This window comes from Falco peregrinus, chromosome 3 (genome assembly GCF_023634155.1).
Source record: "Falco peregrinus isolate bFalPer1 chromosome 3, bFalPer1.pri, whole genome shotgun sequence".
Taxonomy (NCBI): Eukaryota; Metazoa; Chordata; class Aves; order Falconiformes; family Falconidae; genus Falco; species Falco peregrinus.
The window spans coordinates 47,080,325-47,101,911 of NC_073723.1; the positions used below are offsets into that span (position 1 = coordinate 47,080,325).

At 44.4% G+C, this 21,587-nt stretch overlaps 1 protein-coding gene across 1 annotated transcript; it reads right to left on the reverse strand.

The window, feature by feature from the left end:
* Positions 1-2,425: 2,425 nt before the first annotated feature.
* SDCBP (syndecan binding protein) lies at positions 2,426-19,571 on the reverse strand. Its single transcript, XM_055800091.1, has 9 exons — positions 19,438-19,571; positions 14,856-14,921; positions 11,872-11,950; positions 8,085-8,194; positions 7,609-7,767; positions 6,012-6,187; positions 4,605-4,776; positions 3,950-4,041; positions 2,426-3,141 (listed from the first exon to the last, which is right to left on the reverse strand). The coding sequence occupies exons 2-9, from the start codon at positions 14,904-14,906 to the stop codon at positions 3,087-3,089; spliced, it is 894 nt and encodes a 297-aa protein (XP_055656066.1). The 5' UTR covers positions 14,907-14,921; positions 19,438-19,571; the 3' UTR covers positions 2,426-3,086.
* Positions 19,572-21,587: the final 2,016 nt, after the last annotated feature.

A 21,587-nucleotide genomic window follows, 5' to 3' on the forward strand; every position in this document is an offset into this window, starting at 1 on the left:
ATACCCTTAACTTTTAGTTAAATATGGATACATACCACACATAGCTCTTCAAGTGCAGCTGAGGTTTGTTTTCTGCTGTAAAGCACACTCATGAAACAATGCTCAGTCAGCTAAGGCTGCTTTGGGTGATGAAGCAGCTTTTTAAGGGAGGGAAGGAGGGGAATCAAGTTACAACCTAGTAACAGGGTTATCATCAGTATCTTTGGGGTTTTTTTTTGATCAGATGCGTGCAAGGAATTACATATTCTTGATTCTTGATACATGATTCTTGATACATTCTTGCAGCTTAACTCCAAGTTTATTGGTGTACGTACATTTAACTATACCTTACTCTTCTGTCCAAGCTTGTTCCTGCATGGAAAGGAGAGGGTTTGGATCAGTTCTTTCACTTTGGTTGCTGTATGGCAGAGCTGGAAGTATACTAAGTACTTCTACTGAAGTTCTACCCCTCCTATTTCCAAGGGATGGCCCCTGCTGTTACAGCTACCTGGTTGATAACTAGAAGTGTATTCTTCCTCTGGGGGTATATTCCTCCAACCTGGTTTTGTCTCTATCTATTTACGTTTTAGCCAGACTTGCACTTGGGGAGTCACAAGGTTCAGGTGGCCTAAACCCCATCGGTCAAGCTGTAATGTGGTAACAGGTTCACTTAAATAAGGAGTTTTAAAGCTTGAACAGGTACAGAACTGGCCCCTCCCTGCTGAATCATCTGCTCCTAAGTAAAAACTGGTTAGAGGCAGAGATCAGAATTTCAATAATACATTGTTCTAGGCTCCAGGGATTCATACCAAAGTGACCTAGCTTGCCAAGGAACTTAAAAGATGACTGCTACAGGCCCTATGCCCATAAGGCTGAATCCTACCAGCACCACATGAAGTCACCAATGACTGCCACTAAGTGCTTGCCACCATGGTTCCAGAGGCACAGCATTTAGTAACCAAATATTCCAATTAAAATGGCTCCCAGGATGAATTTGATCACCACTTCAGCCTGAAGTAGTATAACAATTTTTCCTCTCAGTTACCATAACTGAAAAATTAATTTGAGAAAAAGGAAGGTACAAGACAGACTCTTCTTCACAGGTAGAGCTGAGCTTAACTCTGAGCACTCCCAGGAAGAACAGAAGCTGTGGTGCAGACCCACAACAAAAGTTCTCAACCCTACCACCTTTGCTGCTTCTCCTACAAACTGAAGAAACCTGCAACTAGCTACCCAGGCCGATAAAGTTGACAGTACACGAGACTATACTGTAATGCCAAGCTATGAACTGTTTACTTTTCCTCTTGGTGGGAGCTCCTGTAGTCATCTTTTATTTTACTTAGATGGACAAGCAAGTAAATAATTAAGATACCCCACCCCCAGACCAATTCTGGATCCAAGTTAGTTCTAGAAGTATAGCTGAACTGATTCCTTACACCCCTTTTACAACAACTCATACCTATACTAAAGCAAGTTGCTTTGACTTTAGGCTAATGCCCACTATAAGGGAGACTGAAGTTCAGTATTCCTAGATTTCATAGCTGAGGAAATTGTTCCCCAAAACTAGTGTTTAACTTAGATCAGAGTCTCAGCTGAACATGCCTATGAGCAGTTGCGGTGGGTTGACCCCAACCAGCAGGTGAGCCCCCACCGAGTTTCTCACTCACCCACCCCACAGCAGGACAGTATGAGTAGTAGAAGGGCAAAAGCTAGGAAAATTTGTGGGTTACAATAAAGATAGTTCAACTAAGTAAAAGGGGGGAGAGAGGAAAAAAAAGGTGATGTAGAGGCAATCACTTACCGCATCCCACCAGCAGACTGATGCCCAGTCTCCAAGCAACAACTACTTTGAAAAGACTCCCCCCAGATTATTGCTGAGCATGGTGTCAAGCCACATGGCATTTCTCTTTCTTTGGTCAGTTTGGGTCGGCAGTCCCAGCTATGTTCCCTCTCAGCCTTTTGGTCACCCCCAGTCTACCCCCCGGGGGCAGGGGACAGAGCAAGAAGCAGAAGAGGCCCTGACACCATGCAAGCACTGCTCAGCAGTGGCAAACACATGGCTGTTATCAACACTGGTTTAGTCACAAGTCTCAAATACAGCACATACCCACTGCTACAAAGAAAGTTAGCTCCATCCCAACCAGACCCAGTACACCCAGTCAGCTGCAAACAGTTTTAAAATAAAGTTGCATCTATACAGTCAGTACATCTTGTAGAAGAGCTAGGCTGCCATGCCATGTGTTAAGCTGAAGGTATGAGAAGAGTTACACAGATCTTGTTTAAATTATCCCAGATCTACCCTTTTAAAACATTTCAGCGTTGTAGGCAGCAAGCTTATTTAGAAGACTACTTTAAATTGTATTTCCTATCATGTCTTTGTTGTTGGCTGAAACTGGCCTCAACAAGCCCGTCTTAGCTCATCTTAAGTATGCACACACAGAGGATCTAAAGTTTCAGTCATTTATTTGGTTACTTCTGAATCCTTAAGAACATGGTTAAGGCAAGAGATAAGCATTTTAGTTACAATTTGTATAACAAGTAATAAAAAGATATGAGTATCTGTACACTACTTTTATTTAATACGCTTACTGAATGATGCCTTTAGCTATATTCAGCTTAACTGGCATTCCTGTGTAAACAGTATTTACTAGAACAAAAAATTAACTAGTACTAGCCATACTTCTAATACACTATTTCAGATCTACTCTTGCGAACAGAAAGCAGTAAAAATACTCATTCGTCTTAGACATACAAAGCGCAGCATTGTCCTAGGTAACAACATGGGACTTCGCAAGTGATATCTGGTTCCTTTAGTTGCAATGGCTTATAGTAGTAGTAAACCAAAAGACCTATGAAAAGAAGTCATAACAAGTGGAATTTCACATTTGTCAAGCATATAAGGCTACAAGTTTTACAGTTTGTGAATAAACAAGATATGTTGAACTGTAACATTCCCAGCCATTATAGATGCAAATGCTTGATGCAGCATATCTTCTCTTAGCCTCCAGAAAGGCTCGTGTGCAGAAGAAAAAAATCACTGAGTATAATAGCCCAAGTTTAGTGGAATTATCATTATATATATGTACACACACATACATGATGCAAGTTTAGACTTCAGGAACGGAGTGATCCATCAGGCTCTTCATAATGCTAGTTGCCATCCTAAAGAAAAGGAAAAGGCATTCAGTTTTGTAAGACAACTGCAGAAGACCACTAAAGCTTCTGATCACTGTCCCTCTGTCATTGCCAGCCCTTCAATACTACTTCAAAGTTGGCCTTTTATTCCACTATTTTTGACAAATATGTTGCTACAGAGAGCTGCACCAAACTGCACACACAGAAGGGAAGCCCACGATACTCAGTGTTTTTATTAGTAACAGAGTTGTGTTACAACCATCTTTCAGGATGCGGGCATGTGTGCAAGCAGAGTAGCACCACAAGTGAGAGAAAGAGGGCAGGGGGAAGACTCAATTATACCTAAAGCATTATTAATTTCTAGCAGCTTCAAAAACATTTTTGAAGGAGAGATTTAGATGTAGAAAGCCACTGCTGCCAAAGGATTAGAAAAAACCCTCCGTCCTGCCAAGAGTCACGTGTAGGTCACCCGAGTTAGTTGCGCTAGAAGCAGTGTTTTAGTTACAAGGTAACAAATATTTGTGTTACTTAAGTACTTGAAAGTTCTCAGAAACTCAAGTCTTATTCAAATTACATTTAGAAAAGGCATTTTCAAGAGAAGGCAAACAAGCATTACTAACACATGACTAGTTTAAAACCAACCAAAACACACCAGTTTGAATAAAACATCAGATGAAGCAAATTTTCAGATTCCTCCCACCCCCTCTCCAGTCTTCATGTTAAGTTTCTAATTAAGTCTTAGCATGAGTACATTTTATTTAACCTACAGAAAAATAGTCACTGTCAACTTGATTATAATTAACACCACGGCTTCTTTGCTTTGTTTATTACCTACCTCTTTATTATATACTCATAAATACTGGAAGGCATGACAGTAATGGTCACTACATTTCCAGCTGTTGCCAAGATGTCTGCAATCTGGGGGTCCTGTTATTAAACAACAAGTCATATGAGCAACATTACTTGAGCTGACTAATAAAGCAGCTGTTCGAGAGCTTTTTCTAGACATTTCATGCAGCTTAAAGAGACCCACAACTCCTTGCGTGGAGTATTTAACCTTCAGGGCAAATCACTGAACCTGCAATACCACTTCATAGATGTTTGCTTATCACATTATCACTAGTACAAACTGCCTAGAGAAGGGATACAGACACTATACACAGAATTCCTACTAGAGTTTGACACAGGCTGGCAGGAAGAGAAGCCTATTCTTTGTTTTGCCAGCAAAGTCAGATTAAAGATAAAAACTAAGGGTCAGCCTAGCCAGGTAGGGGCAGAGAGGAAGAGAATGTGTTGCCCTGCCTACAGATACAGAACTGCAAAGAAGCCTCAAAATACACATTTCTCTCCAAGCAAGTTGTTACCTTTCATGAGTGACTGATTTTATGAACATCAAACAATATATTACAATCCATTGCCATCTCCAAGACAGTTACTATACACACACAAACTCACAGCTGCCCACACCCACCATATGCTGCTTATCTCACCTTCAATCCAATCACATTCTGGCCATTAATTTCACAGATGTTGTGCTCTGTAAGAAGTCCATTTCTTGCAGCAGAACTGTCTTTCACTATGGAGGTTATTTTTCCATTCTTGAATATGAAACCAACATGCCCTGTGCTGTCCTTATGCATAGTAATGATTCGTTCAAAAGGCCTAGAAGACATTTAAAATGCAAAACCATTCTTTCAGTCTACTAAGCCACAGAAAGAACCACACAGTATTTCAGCATCCTTGACTTACAAAAGGTAATTGTACTCTAAAAGACTTACACATCAACTACAACAAAAAGTAGTTGGGTTTAACTTGATTTTGTTAGTATTGTGATATTAATATATACTTGTTTATAAACCTTATATGTTTTCCCTGTTCTACAGGCATTTCACCATCTGGATTAATAGTAACACAAAAATCGCATACAACATCAACCCACCCACCCCCACACACAAACATCCACCAAAAATTAAGCGTTCTCTACAAATGTTACAAAGTAGATAGAATAGCACAGGCAGTTTTAACAGTTATAGGCAGACCACAGGATTCTGGAGTACAAGGCTTCCCCAACATTTCTACTGCTTTACAGACCATAAACATTTAAGTTGTGCCTTAAAAAAAAAAGCTAGTAAATCCAGGAAGAGGGCGAGGAGTTGGGCACAGGACTGGTAGACAGAGCAGGGAATCTACTGCTTGCAGTAGTTTGATTCAATACATGGGTAGAAGTAGCTGCACCAATGGAAGCAGCATTCCCTCCACCGAGTCAAACCTGGTTCTTAAAAATGAACATTGAAAAAGCTTCAGGACATGTACCTAGTCATACCATCCATTTTCTCATAACCTACAGACTTCTGTTGAATCTGACCTATTATTACTACATACAAATAGCTACGAGCTCATTATTTAAATATCTGTATTGTTCAACCATACTTCTAGCAAAACTAACATTAATCCACACGTAAGGAACAGTTCACAAGAAAAGTATCATGCTAAATAAAAATGCAAATGTATTCATTAACATAGCAAGTATTTTGCTACCATCTTTCATTGCTTTTTCAGTTAGTATAAGCAACGGTCAATTTGTGTCTGAAAAAAAAAAAGCACAGAACTCTTGAATTCAGAGTTTTAAGTTTGATTTGTGCTATCACTCACTAGTTTACCTTGGAAAATGCAAGTATCCCGTGCACACTCCGGGCACGATGAGGTATAACAAATTAATAACCATTTTGACTGTTCCCCACAAAAGGGATCATTTCTGAGTATCTTTACTGTTGAAGTACATGGACAAACAGATTCTATTATGCCCACAGTCCTGCTCAAGCAAGGGGAGACCTAATCCCCACAGAGTTACTACTCTGAGATGGACAATGACAGTCCACATCTGCAGTTGGCTTTACCTGTCCCGAATGATCATCGAAATCCTTTCTCCAGAAGCTTGTTTCAGAACTTTATGTGCTTTATCAGAACTCCATCCTGCACAGTTTTCACCATTGATCTGCAGAACTTGGTCTCCAAACCGCAGACCGGCAAGGGATGCTGGAGAGTTTGCCTGAACTAACTGGACAAATATACCCTACAAAAGAGGATAAAAAGGGGGTAAAAAAAAAAAAAAGGAGGAAGTTCTTCCCTAAAGATGAAGACCAGTGACATAACACACAGCCCTTTAAGCTTTTCCATTCTCTATGTAATACAAACCAAAAAGACAGAAGAATTTGCTAACTATATCACCTTAAGAGGTGTTTTTGAAATTTCAGCCTGTTTATAGATGTCTTTAAGAGACTGACAGATAATTAATGCTAGAATAAAATTCAGAAGTGGGCAAGTTGTTCTGGCTAGATCTCTAAACATTAAAAAAAAAGACAAACATTAAAGCCTTACTCAAAGGGGTAAATATTATTCTGCTTTAACAAGAAATCTGAACTGGATCAAAACAGACCAGTTGTAAACTTGCGTATCTCCTTCTACATTTAACTAACAATTCCTTTGTCAGACATTAAGTCTATATATTGCTGGAGAATAAATCAGCAATGCTAGGAACTCTGTTGCAGATTTTTCCTTCTTTCACAACCCCATTTGTTTTCAACTTTTTTTTTTAATCAATTATGACTTGCTAGCACCTCTAAAAAACTCAAGGTGTTAAAAAACTATTTCTAGTCAAAGTACCCCTGAAAACCAAGTAAAGCATATCAAGGCAAACTGTAGATAATACCTTTGAGCTGGAGGTGTCACAAACAAAACAAGAAAAACATCTACTCTAAGAAAACATCAGCATTTCTTGCGTTACGAGAACTACAAAAAGCATTTTAACCTTATATGAAACCTTGAGTACATTTTTTTCTTAAACAATCAAATTAAATAGCCTTCCCGAGGGGAGAAAAACAAACACTCAAAGTAGCATTTTCCATGTTGAGAATCAAACACCACTGAAACAGAGAAGCTTCTAAGCAGATTTAAGGATCTCCTTGCACCTATGTTCATGTTGAAGGAAATTTGAAAAAAAGCCTACTCTGAAATTACTCTTTACATATAGGTGAGATGACACCCACCCTTATCCTTACTTTCTCACCAGCAACACACTGCAAGAATCTATAAGAGGAACTACTTTAAGCCATGGGCAGTTCTCTGCATACTGCTGAGCTTTAAGTACCACTCAGTGTTTCCACAGAGACAAGAAGTCTTGAACTGCTAACAAGTATCACAGCAGTTCTGCAAGGACAATTTCATGCTGTGAAGTGGGGGAAAAAAACCCCAACCAAACTTACAAGGATTTTTCAGATGTTACAAAACACACGGAAGTTAAATTGTCACTGTAAATTCAGATCCTAGTCCAGATAGCTGGAAATCTAGGTACTGATCTAATGAAGGATTTTAGAATCCCAATAAAGGATAAGCAAGCATTATATAGAAGACAATTTTGTGACCATACACTAACTTCACTACTAGTTTAATCCAGCATTAATATCTGTATAAGCAAAAGCAAGCTCCTATACTTACATTGTCAACAGACTTAAGGCGAAGTCCAATTTTGCCATCTTGGTCTTTACATAAAATTGCTTCACGGATGCCTTGCTTAATTTCCGCTCTGCGAATTCCAATATCATTTCCAGTCACTGGAGCTACCATGTAATTAGTAGAAGGTCGTGTTACCAGTTGCTGATTAAAACAAAATAACCAGACAACAGTTTCAACTTTTTTAAAGTAGGTATATGTCAGTTTATATGAAGTGATATTTAAAAAAACCCACACAAATTAATTCACAACACCTGCTTCTCTTCACTCTCTCCCCTACCCCAACACTGGAAATATAGTGCTTGGTTTAAGACCAGATTAAAATAGGTATTGTTAGTCAAAATAATTCATTTATCAGTCAAGTATGGTACTCAAAACAAATAAATAGTAATCTACTCTAGAATGCTAGATATACATTTAGTCTTTATACTTTTGCCGAAACATGCTTGACTGGTACTTACACCCTGTGGCTGAGCAGCTGCTGCCACCGGTAAGTTTCTCTGCACCTCTTCCTCGTTGAGGCTCAGGCCCATATACTGAGACAGTTCTGGATACAGTCTGGGGTATAAGCCTATAGGAGAAAAACAAAACAAAAAAACTCCATCAGTACAGTTGTTGGTTTAACAGAACGAGCAGTTACTGCTTTCACATGTATAATTACTTCAACAGATCTTGTGCTTTTGTAACGCATTAATTTGAAAATTACAATGGAAGACACACTTGGAGCAGGGCTGTTATTCTAGTCCAGTTTAGCTGAGTAACCAGCAGCACTTCTGAGATGAAGAGCTTACAGAGAACGTTCAGTTACTCCATTCATCCTTTAGGGCACAAACATTAGACACATGGTGCTAAATTCCAAAACCAACACTGTGCTGCCCTCCATAAAGACACACCCTTGCTCCAAAGCTTTTGGGCAATTAGTGGGGAACTACTCCCCCTCCCACCCCCAAACCAGGTATGCTGGAGAATGCACACAGACACAAAGCCACCTTCCAGCAAGTGCAAGACAGCACTCTCAAAAGACGGCCATGCCAAGGACATTCCAGATCCCAGGCATGGCAGTTTCTGCAGAAGACAGCTTCCCGGCTGTAAGGTCCGCAGCACAGTCTGCTGTATCAGTCATCATAAAGTAGCTGTCATTTCCTCATAGCTTTGAAGTGGTTTTAGACACGCTTCTGAACAAGACAAAACAAACACGGCCCCTAATACCCAGCAGAAGATTCCTCTACACCAGAAAGGAGTGGGAGGAAAGGAAGTTAAACTGACAGACTTGTCAGACCTCGAGTCAAACCACTCTGGAAATAAGCTTGATACTGCTCTTGACATTCCACAGATTAACTGGTGCTACTAACAAGTGGCAGCTAGAAGAACTCTTCTGAGAGTCCACCTGCTGTTCTCACTGAATTGGTGGGGACAGAACAGGCTACTTGAAAATCGAGGTGGTGCAAGGGCCGGCCGGCCGTGGAAGCAAGCAGGCTCCACAGTTTGTTTATGGGTACATATATAAAACTATTAAGTATAAAGCTATTATAAGAATCTACATTTGACCAGAACGGAAAGTAACTTTTCTGGGACAGAACAAAGGTCATTGCAAGGTGAATTCCAGTATAAACTAGGGACTTTTTTGCTCCTTAATACTTTCAGTGGTCATGTTTGCACACTGCTTCACATGAGAGATAAATCCTGAAATAAGATCAGACAGCTATCAGCTTGTAGTTTTACCAATACTGGTTAACAAGCTTTCAATGAATATTCTTTCTACTTTTCCTTGTGTTTTAAAGCCCCTAGGATTATATACAATTAACGCTGCACAAGACTTCTGCAGCTACTCCATTTTTCTCTTCTGTTCTTCATCAAAGACCACAACACAAGATGCATCTTTGCTCGCTGTATTACATTCTCATTCAAAACTGAGACCTCCAAATAGCAGAACACATCCAAAAGCTCTTGATGTTGTATATCCTCCTGCCTCTCCCAGAACAGAAGGGTTCTTGGTGGGTTTGGCACATCCTATAGATGGTGTAGGCCTCCCTTCATTTGGGATATACCAAATTATTAACCACTCTTTAGCTACGCACAGGTCTTGAGCAATTAGTGCACAAGTCGATATCAAAATTCTGTCATTTGGCCGGCAGACACAAAAACTTCTGGTGTCCAGAGTTTGAATTTTCCAGAAAGAACGCTGCCAAGAAGGGAGTGCTGAAGCTAACTCAAAACTGGTCTGGTGAAGTTAAGCCAGGTAAGTATCTATTCCAGAAGGGATCTACAAGAGGCAGCGCTCTGGTCAGCTATACAAACCCCTGCCTTAAAAGTCATCTTAAAAACACCAGCACCCACAGGAGAACAGGGGACAAAGTTACATCCACCAAGCTTTACAATCTGATCCACCAGCATTGTTGACAGCTGTTCCAGCACTGCTGCTGGTCACACTGGTTAGAGGCTGTAGGCTTTTTAGACCAAGTATAACTCACTAACCCAGAGTTCTGACCTCAAACATACTTGTGCACCTTCATGGATGTACATGTCTGTGGGAGAAAAGGAGGAGAAGGAGGTACAAATCACAGATTAGTCAGGTTTGGAAGGGACCTCTGGAGATCATCTACTCCAGCCCCTGCTAAAGCAGGTTCACCCAAAGCAGGTTGCACGGGAGCGCATCCAGGTGGGTTTTGAATGTCTCCAGGGAAGGAGACTCCACAGCCTCTCTGGGCAGCCTGTGCCAGGGCTCTGTCACCCTCAAGGAAAGAAGTTCTTCCTCATATTCAGCAGGAACTGCTTTCATTTCAGTTTGTGCCCATTTCCCCTTGACCTGCCACTGGTCACTACTGAAAAGAGCCTGGCCCCGTCCTTCTGACGCCTGCCCTTGAGATATTTCTAGGCATCAATAAGGACCCCTCTCGGTCTTCTTCTCTTCTCCAGGCTAAACATGCCCAGCCCTCTCAGCCTTTCCTCACAAGGGACATGCTGCAGTCCCCTCACCACCTTCATATCCCTCCACTGGAACCTCTCCAGTAGCTCCCTGTCTCTCTTGAACTGGGGAGCCCAGTGCTGGACACAGCACTCCACATGTGGCCTCACCAGGGCAGAGCAGAGGATCACCTCCCTCGACCTGCTGGCCACATTCTTCCTGATGCACCCCAGGATCCCACTGGCCTCCTTGGCCACCAGGGCACACTGCTGGCTCATGGCCACCTTGCTGTCCCCCAGGGCTCCCAGGTCATTCAGCATTAGATCTCGCCTAATGCTTTATCTTGATAAAGCTTTACGTTGTTAACATGGTATGAAGCTTTATGTTGATAACATGGTAAGATTAAGTTCCACCTTCCTGGTGTGATAAACGCAGTCATGATTCATGTCAAAAATAGAATGTACTGTGATAAGTGTAATTGTTGTACCCTGTGTAAATATGGGACCTGTATCGCAGTTGTGGCGAGTGGGCACGTGTGGTTCTCCTTTAAGACAACGTGATGGCTTCCCCTTCCCCTGAGGCAATCGCTGCTTGGAGAAGCCCGACAAAGGAGATAAGGAAAACGACAGCCAAAGGAGACAAAGACCTTGAGATCTGAAAAAAGCGCACCAAAGGAGAGCCAGTAGGAGGAGAAGGCGTACCCTGACAACCCAATGGGGAAAGAGCGGGATGGGATGAACATCCGGCAAGAAGAGATTGGTCAGGATCCGGGGAGAAAAGACGCTGCTTTTAGGACTCAGGTGTGCCTGTGGTGGAAGTAATTGAGTTCTCCGCGCACCCAGCGCTGTTTTTGCTTATTGTTTCTCAACCTAAATTGATTGAACCCAAAATAAAATTGTTTTAATTGTTATCGTTTATAACTGGGCTCTTCTCTGTTGAAAGAGATTTGTGTTTGTGCTTAAGCAACCTCATACAGAGAAGAAAGACAGTCTCATGCTGCCCTCTAAAGCTTACAAATATACATGTGATAAATAAGGAAAACTAAGTGTTTGAGTCAGAGTTTAAAAGAGCTCAAATGGTACCAACAGCAAACCTTGTTACATTAGGCTTACTTGGAAAAGGAAAGAGTTAGTGTTTGCCACAACTTCCTTTTATAAGCAAACACTGTTTTCTGACTCCTACAACCCTTCACCAAGGTGGGTGCTGGCATTTCCAAGAAGGCACAGTCTCACCTTTCATAAATAGGGTTACATATATATAGGTATTTTTGACTGTACTGTTAACTTTAGTATTTCATAACTGCATTCCACAACATTGGGATACTATACAGCACATGAGCTTACCTCCATCGTGAGGAATAGGAGCAGACGCTTCAGACAAGATTGCTGGATTAGCTGGATTTGAAGAAAAGGCTGTCTGGGCCTAAAAGCAAAGACACTCACATAAGTTATCTTGCACAAGAAAAAAAAAAGTCTATTACATCTTTATTACCCAGGCCAAAGACTAAGTGTGTTTTTTTCTTGTACACACTAGTTACTATTCATCTTGAAGTTCTGAAGTCACATGTTTTTCTTTGAAATAAATAACTTCAATACAATATGCTGTAGTAGTATCAAAGTACTTCAGTAGATCAACTTGCATCTCCCTCAGAGACAAGGCTACAGTAATAACGCAGAAAGGCTTTTCCGTCAACCTGTTCTGTTTTTGTCATCAAGGAAGTTAGAGAGCCTTAAGACACATTAAACTTGGCTGACAAAGCTTTATAACTTTAAGTTTCAAGGTATGAACTTTGGTAGAGTGTTTTGCAATTACTTTTTCCAGCTGGATAGCAGCTGTTTTACCTCTTTGTCATTTACAGACATTCTTCATGAGTTCTACAACGGTCCCTTAAATGTTGCAAGTTCCACAAAACCCAACACTACTAGATTAATACCTTCTGAAAGAAATGGAACTTATCAATTTTTATTTTTTTTTTTACAGAAGTTGCCACTACAGCAAACACACTAAGCTTAATTTCTGTATTGCTTACTGACTCACAAATATAAGAGAATGTATTTAATAAATACAATATAAGTTAAAAATAAAGCCAACTTCCTTCCTTCCTTCTCAACACCTCAGCTACTAATGTTTGGCCTTGTGTAATCGTATCAGTGAAAAACTGCCTTAGAAAGGCCTGTTAAGTGCGATGGAAACAGCTATACCAATAGCTCTCCTGAGGTTGAACGTCAAAGGTGAGGGTGGGGGTGAAATTGGTAAATGCATAGTGAAACCTGACACTGAACAGGACACACAAATCATCTAACACAATGTGACAGTCAAATTACTTAACATTTTTAAGGAAATCACGCTTAAAATAGAAGACCTCATAGTCCTGTACTCTCCAGGAAGTTGTTTTTAGAAAAATGTTTCAGAGCAAGAATGACTCATCATTTATCAGTACCAGATGTATTTAGAAGAACAGCCTTCAATTGAAATGTTAGACAAGAAGAACAGGTTAGAATATTTAATGTAACAAGTATGTTGTTTTAAACAGCAGTCATTTTAATCTCACACATTTGTGTTGGATACAGGCTTCATCTTTCAGTACGCTGCCTCCTTTTCTCCTAATACTGCTCTCCGACACATATTTTAAGAAACAGCATTTTTGTAATGTACCTTTTGGGAGAGGCAAATAATTTAGCCTTTGCTACGTGCTGTGGCCAGCAGGTTGAGGGAGGTGATTCTCCCCGTCTGCTCAGCTCTTCAGGAAAGACATGGACCTGTTGGAGCAGGTCCAGAGGAGGGCCACAAAAATGATTACAGGGACAGAACACCTCTCCTGTGAAGACAGCCTGAGAAGGTTGGGGTTGCTTAGCCCAGAGAAGGCCTCAGGGAAACTTTATAGTGGTCTTTCAGTACTTAAAGGGGCTTGTAAGAAAGATGGAGACAGACTTCTTAGCAGGTCCCATTGCAACAGAACAAGGGTTTTCAACTAAAAGAGGGTGGCAAAACACTGGAACAGGTTGCCCAGAGAGATGGTAGATGCCCCATCCCAGGAAACCATCAAGATCAGCTGGGTCAGGTTGCTCAGAGCCCTGTCCAACCTGAAGATGTTAGTGCTTATTGCAGGGGGTTTGGAGTAGATGACCTTTAAAGATCCCTTCTGATCTGAACCATTCCACGGTTCTATGAAAAATATCAGTGAAAGTGGAATGGCATACTTGTTACAATTAACAATTGTAATAAATGTAATAGATTAACTCTAGCAGTTGGTCATTAAGAGGCCAAAGGAGCATATTCTTGGCTCCAGGGTACTTTTATTCCCCCCCCCCCAGTTCAGGATTACCTGATTGTAGATGAAGGACTTTGATAAGATAAAAGGGGTGGGGTGGGCAGACAACGATGAGAAATCCCAACACAACACCCACAACTTCAAGAGGCACACCCCACACACAGAAACACAGGTGAGGCTGAGGCACTCCACTTTGGGACAGCTCAGGAGAGTTAATAAGCTGTTCTGTGCAGTTTGCTTAGTTGCTTCCCAGTGAGAAGGACAAGGACAGCAGTAGCAGCTACATTAAAATGCAGTATAACTCATTGCTACTGTTTGAACTGGCAGGCAATACAGTTTAAGTTTAGGAAATAAGAACGGGAGCTAGGTAAAATGCTGAAGGAATCAAGGAAACTCCTTGTAAAATACATTCATATCAAATTTCTCATGGAGTTTTTATCCATTAATGTTTTTCATTGTTTTGTTGCACAGGTATTTTTTTCAGCCTCATCCTGTCTCATAATAAAGCTACCAATATTCTTATACATAAACTGTTTTAAACAAATGTGAGCATCTTGGAAATATTAAAAGAACTGGTCACTACCATGAAATAGCAAGAGGACAAGTTGTGATGCCAGATGATACTAAGAGAGCCCAGTGTTCTTTTGTTGTGCCCAACTGACCATGACAGTTTTCTGACACAGGTTTGAACACCAGGAGTGAGATAGCAGATCTATTAGTGCAGTCAACACCTATTCATCACATCAGAGCTGAAGTATGAGAAAAGACTGACCGCATTTGTCTATTTAAGACAAAGTACCTATACTTCAAAAAAACTAGACATTCCAACATAAAGACAAATTACTATTAATGAATACATAAAACAATAAATATACCCAACAGTGGTAAAATAAGCATTAATCATATTTAACATCACAGGTTTTTTATCTTTTCCCTTTTAGAGTGTGATGGTAAAACGAACTCTCACCTACAACAAAAGTCTCCCCTTCCCTGGATTAAATATCACAAGATATATATTATTGTCACCAAAACTCATCTTATTAGAGCCCATCGTACCTGAATAACTTTGTCAACCTTCAGATCTTCCAGGGAAGGATAGAGAGACATTTTGATGCAGTCTCACTGGGTATGGGGAGGCAAACAAACAACAGGGTTAGCAGTTAGAGATATTTACTTAGTATTACAACTTTAAGAAAAAGCAAGCAGGCATAGAGTGTTAAATAAGTGATCTGTGACCTGCAAGTCTTAGTACTACAGATACCCGGCACAGCACAAATTCCATTAAGACTACCCATTTAAACCATTATCAGCAATAGCCTTTGTGTAATAGGCTTTACCTAATAAACTTAGCGTTGTCAAAGTTTAAGTCTCAATGGTAAGAAAGCCTATACAGAGAAAACAGTTTCACATGATGCACTGCAAAGACAGACTTTAGGAGGCCAGGATGCAATGATGATGCAGGTTAAGAGGAAAAAATCTAACCATCTCCTCCTAGTGTCCTCCTCCCAACTGGGACAGTATTTTATATACAACTGCAGAAGCTTTCACCCTGTTATCTAAAGGATCTAAACACCTTCATCAGTTCTGATATTCTAATGTCCTCGTTTTGTCTATGACAGTTAATTTTCTTCTTAGTAGCTGGTGCAGTGCTGCGCTTTGGATTTGGTGTAAGAGTAATTTTGATAACATACTGATGTTTTCAGTTATTGCCAAGTAGTGTTTATACCAAGTCGTGTTTATACCAAGTCAAGGACTTTCCAATTTCTCATGCCCTGCCAGTGAGAGAGGGGCACTAGAAGTTGGGAGGGGACACAGCCAGGACAGCTGACCCAAACTAGCCGAAGGGATATTCCATACCATATGACATCATGCTCAGTATACAAACTGCGGGGAAAGCTGGCCAGGGGCTGCCGCTCAGGAAGTGGATGGGCATCGGTCAGCAAGTTGTGAGCAATTGTATCGCAAATTACTTGTTTTGTATATTGCAATTCTTTTATTATCATTGTTTTCTTCCTTTTCTGTCCCATTAAACTATCTTTATCTCAACCCATGAGGGTTTTTTTTTCCCCACTTTTACTCTTCCAGTTCTCTCCCCTACACTGCAGGGTGGCAGGGGAGGGGGGGCGGGGAGCGGCTGTGTGATGCTTAGTTGCCTGCTGGGGTTAAACCATGACATTAATTAATAAGCCACTGAAAAGAACTGCCTTCCATGCCCATCTGTAGCACATTAATTGCACCAAGAGACCATAAACCAGCAAGATTCAGTCAGTAGTGAGTTTCAAAACACAGAGGCTCCAGGCTGGCTCTCATGTGATGTTGGGAGAGCCCTGTAACAACTTATCAGGAAGTAATACAACAAAAGGAAACCAAGGAGGGGGGAAGGGAGCAAAACCAGAAAAAAAAAAAAACCAACCCACACCACATTTCACATGATCCTCTAAGGCGGAGCTGGAAGTTCGCCTGGTGCTAGGGCTGAGCACCTGAGGCTTCAGGAAACCCCATTTTTCCAGAGCTCACTCACATTCTTACCTAGGTCAGCTGAACTCTTCAAAACCATAATAAAATATTTCACATCAACATATGGGAACATTTTCGGGGGGGGGGGGGGGGGGGGGGGGGGGGGCGGGACAAGACAACAGAAAGAGAAGACAACAAGATTGATACAGCTTTGCAAGTTACAGAAGGCCCTTAGTGAGGCAGCTCTATTAAAATCTTCCAGTTTGGGGATTCATTTACTCATCCAAACAATAGAGGTCCTTATTAGTGTAGCAATTCAGCAAAAATTCCAGATTAAAAGTGACCACTGCACAAATCCTTGAGCTACTGCTTCTGTATGTGCAGATACCAAGTGATTTAAAAAAAAAAATGTCTAATGTGATATTGCAGTAACACAACAGACATCTTTGTATTACACTAAACTCATCAACAGCTTTTCTACTTGTTCAGCAGAGCGCTCAACAGCTCCAGTATCATATCAAGCGACAAATAAAACTTCAAAAAGCATGCCCTAAATTGAGACCTAAACTGTGAACGTGCGGCCAGTTATGTTGTAACAATTAATTGCCACTGACATTTTTGACTAATTGTTGTAACTAAACCAAACATGGTTGAAGCCTAGAAGCTTTATAAATTAAACATACATACTTAAACCCAGTTTAAAGCTCCATTTTAATCCAGTACTGACCTGAAACAGTCTGGTGCTCTTGCTCATCCAAAACAGGTAATAGCAAATGCAAGCTGGAGTCCAGCAAAGCTCAGGTAAGTGGTGCCCAGATGCTGCATTCTGCTGCTAACAGCGGTCAAGTCAGACACAGCATCAGACTCACCATCTAATTCTACACTACAGCTGCCCTAGTAGATTCAGGTGCCGGTCCAAGCACTGGTACATGTTTGAAGTCAGCCCACCCCCAGCAGCATGCAGGCAGGAAAAGGACAGTGTGTCCCCAAAGGAATCACCCTGTTGTAGGGCAACAAGGGGCACAAGGGCAGCCTTTTGCAGACTGTGATCTCCGACATCCGCACAGTAGCGGAGCGCAGCACAGGGTCTGCTGCATCCCTTGTCCCAGTGACACTTCCACGCCGCAAACCCCAGCATGTTTATTCCTCAGCCAGCTTCAGTTCTTCTCCACAGACCAATCTCAGTATGTACACAATTACTGGTGGTGACATTTGTCATCAACAGGCAACCTCAACCTTCCTCTAATTTATAAAGAGAGGCACAGTGCTTTTGGTAGAAAGATACAAGCAAAGCTAAGTATATATATTCATTCTTGGATCACAGACAACACTGCAACATCTTATCCTGCCATTTTACAACCCCCAGCCACCTCCCCTGCCCAGCCAAAGGCTCACAAACCCAAGCATTCACCATGGTACCAAGGAGCCACCAGGCTAGCTCCCTCCTTGTAATCTTACTAGTTATTGGTTTTGGTTTTCCAACTAACCAGCCAGAATAACTGTCACCCGGTAACTGCATTCAGTGAGCTCATAGCTTTCTATATGGTATTTGCAATTTCTGCACAGGCAGTTGTAACACGAATACCCCTTGCCAGGTAAGGCCAGACCCACAAAAATACTGTATCTAGTTTAAAATATGATTATTTTTTTTAACAATTGTCACTGTCAGGGACCAGTAATTGCAGGAAGAACTTCCCCACAACTTCTGTGCAGCATTATTCACAGCATAAGCAGGAGTTCCAGCAGGCACTGTAGTGGCTTGAGGCACTGGGCAGTAGCTAGCTACCACAAAACAGGAGTCACTATAACCTCCTTTTCTCTGTTAAAGGCCTATAGTGACATCAGAATCATTTTCCCTGATCATTTCCATATTCCTGCATCTTGCGAGGGACGCAAGCGTTTAGGAAAGCAAAAGTAAAACCCAAAGGAAGAGTGTGGAGCAGGAGAGATGGCCTAAGAACTCCCCCCACTTCTCAGTGCCCCCGGCTGGAACGCCTGGCTGCCGCTGCCGGCCAGCTCGTCCCACCCAGCAGATCCTGCTCGCCCAGGGCAGCGCCAGGCCCCGGCCCGGGCTGGGGGGGCCGGCAGGAAGCCCTGCGGGGGGGAGCGATCCCGAACCGCCCTCGGCGGCACAGCCGGGAGGAGACGGGCTGCCGGGCACGCTGCCCGGGTCAAAGCGCGGAGCTGGACACGGCACAGGGCCCCGCCGAGCCCCCGCGCCGGCCGTCTCTGGAAGCCCCCGCCGTCAGTACTGGGGGAGGGGGAAGAAACCAAACCAGAACAAACCCCACCACCCACAGGTGTTTTCTGCCAGTGGCCCGTGGAGACATTACGGCAGCCCACAACGCCAGTACTGAAACACTGGATTCCACTTCCAGACGTCAGGCACTTCGGAACCCCAAAATTCACCTCTGAAGCAGATCCGGGGCAAAACCTCCTGAAGGTCAGGCTGAGACATCAGGAACTGAGCAACCGTTTCGCAAGACGAGCCCTCCACTAACGTAACTCAGCGTGTCCCTTCTGACACACACCCAATTAGCCTCTGAGCGACTGCTCTCGTTACACATTTAGCTCTGAAAGCTGCTACCTCCATTTCAGACCCGAAGCGCGGCCCGCTTACCCGAAAAGGCCGGTCGCATCCACTCCACCCCCCGCAATATTTAGCCTGTCTGAAAAGAAGTTATTACAAACGTCCCGGGCTCCTCACAGGCGCTGCCCGAGAAGCACGGCCCTCACGCAACGGCCCCGGGGGCTGACCGGGGTCGGACGACACCCCCAAGCCCACGACCGCCGGAGGACGCGGACACACTGGCGTTCGCTCTCCCGCCGCTCTCCCCGGCCGCGGACGGAGAGGCCCCTCGGGGAGGCAGCGCCCCTCGCCCGGCAGCGGCCGCCCCCGGGAAGCCGCCCCCTCCCGCAGGAGCCCGTCACGGCTCCCCGGCGGAGCGGGGACAAACGCTGCCCCCGCCAGCGGCACAGTGAAGCCAGCCCGGCACCGGCCTCCCCGGCACGCCCCCTCCCCGCTCCGCCATGCCCGGCCGCCGTGCTTGCAGCCCGGCCGCCCCCCCTCCCCTCCCCGCCGCGCCGCCTCGCCGCCGAGGCCTGGCCGCCGCCCCAGGCCCGCGCACAAAGGGACACGGGGCACCGGGCCCCGCCAGCCGGCCGCGGCCTCTTCCTGTACCTTCGTCCGAGGCGGCGGCTGCCGTTCGTCAGGGCCCTTCAGCACAGAAAGGGGCAGCGACGGCTCCCGTGGGTCCCGGCAGCGCCGCTATGAGGGGAGCGGGGGCGGAACTGGCGCGGCCCCGCGCATGCTCCGCCGGCGGCGGGAGGGGGGCCGGGCCCGGCGGGCGGGGAAGGTGGCGCCGCGGGGCGGGGGGTCGGGGCCGGCGGCGGAGCGGCGAGGGGCCGGGGGATGGCGGCCCGGCTCCGTTAGACACGGCCCCCGCTCCCACCGCGGCCGGCAACGCTCCCCACCGGCTGCTTGCTTTACCTAGGCGGCGGCTCGCCGCTGGCATTCTTCATTTTTTACTGCCTTTGCACTGCCTTCATTGGTTCCCAGCTGTCACCTTCGTGAAGGAAAAAGTACAGTTCTCTGTTCATCTTCCAACATTTCTTGGTTTTTTCCCCGGCAATAAAGCGCACCCTGCTAACTGCCCTGTACCGGCTCTGCTCTGCGTGTTTGCCGGCCGGGCGTGGGTGCGCCGGGACGGGACGGGGACGGGGCGGCGGGGATGGGGCCCAGCTCACGGTGTCGCAGGGCCAGCTCACGGTGTCGCAGGGCCAGCTCACGGTATCGCAGGCCCAGCTCACGGTATCGCAGGGCCAGCTCACGGTATCGCAGGGCCAGCTCACGGGGCCGCAGGGCCAGCTCACGGGCCGGCAGGGCCAGCTCACGGGGCCGCAGGGCCTGCTCACGGTATCGCAGGGCCAGCTCACGGGCCGGCGGGGCAGCGCCTGCCCGAGCCGCCCCCACGGACACGCCTGGGGCAGAGCATGTCCCCTGGGGAAGCTCCCCTGGAGAAGCTGTGATAGTAAAGAACACCAGCCACAGGGAAATCCCAGAACGCACTCGGAAAGAGGCTTTCATACTCCATTACCATAATTGTTCCGCATTGGCCTTATTTATAGCATTAACTCCTCTGGCATCCATTTTCAGTCGTTAAAATCCTTCTTTGCTAAGAGTCTTTGCCTCCTTCTTTGCCTGTTGTCAAATCTTGTTCATCATACAGATAATGAAATGTGCTGAGCGCCCCAACACTTCTTTTCAGCTAAGAAACCAGAGCATTCAGTAAAGGAGTTCATCAGTTTGCCAGCAGCGAGGAAGGTCTGCTCCCATCTCCAGTCACTTTCTCCTGTCCTCAGCCAGTCCCAGCAGCTGTCAGGCTCTTCTGTGGGACAGCTCGAGCAGAAATCAAATCCACCGAAAAACATGAATGCTTTTCTGCTGGGTTAGTAAGCCAAACCAGCAACAAAAGGATCTCACAAGCACCAACAGCAGCCAGAGCAAGGGAAGGGACGGTATGGCTGGGAACAAGAGAAAGGAGGAGGAGGAAGGAGAGGTGGGAATGAGAGGGAAGGTCGATTCTGTTTCTTCCAGCACTAACAGGCCATTTCATCACTTGAGCTTTATAACAATTATAACCTCACCTTGGCTAAACAGATACTTTGTTGCAATGTGTATCTTCCAATCCTCCTGTTTCTTGATCCTCTCCAGTTGCCAGCATCCTTGGTGAGCACCGCAGGGCTGCGTAGGATTGGGGTAGCAGCCTCAGCAATGCTGAATTACAGAGGAACAGCCTTTCTCCAGCTGCTCAGAAGGCTTCTGCTTCTCCACCCAAAAATCAGCCAAGGCTGGCACCTTCCTGTGTACCAGAGCCTGAACCATTGGCTACTGAGTCATGCAACTACAGATCATTAAATATATATGAAGTGCAGTTTTGGGCATAGGGTATGCATTCACAAAAATCCTGTGTTAGGTGCCTTTGGGGCCAGGAGGGAGGGAGGGAATCTAGCTCTGGTTTAATAATGACAGATGATTACTACTTTTGAAGTGCTAAATTTTCTGCGTAGCCAAAAGTGATTTTTAACATTAGTGCAGTGAAAGATTTAAAACTTTGTATGCTGCCGTGGTTTAACCCCCGCTGAAAACCAAGCACCAGACAGACACAGCGTGTCAGACGGAGTGTGTAACTCTTCATCCTGCAATGAGCTCAGCACTGTGAAGCCCTGTACCCATCCTGGCGAACCAAGAGCACTGCAGTGTCCATATAGCATGGGAATTGCAGGTTGTGGTTGACAGTCGTCCAGATGGTGCTGGTGCTGATAAGTAAA

Bases quoted from the DNA above. Each gene is read 5' to 3' on its own strand.
- SDCBP (XM_055800091.1), bottom strand. From the start codon at position 14,906: ATGTCTCTCTATCCTTCCCTGGAAGATCTGAAGGTTGACAAAGTTATT. The intron at 11,951-14,855 runs GTACGATGGGCT...CTTTGCTTTTAG, and splicing joins AGGTTGACAAAGTTATTCAG to GCCCAGACAGCCTTTTCTTC. The intron at 8,195-11,871 runs GTAAGCTCATGT...TTTCTCCTATAG, and splicing joins TCCTATTCCTCACGATGGAG to GCTTATACCCCAGACTGTAT.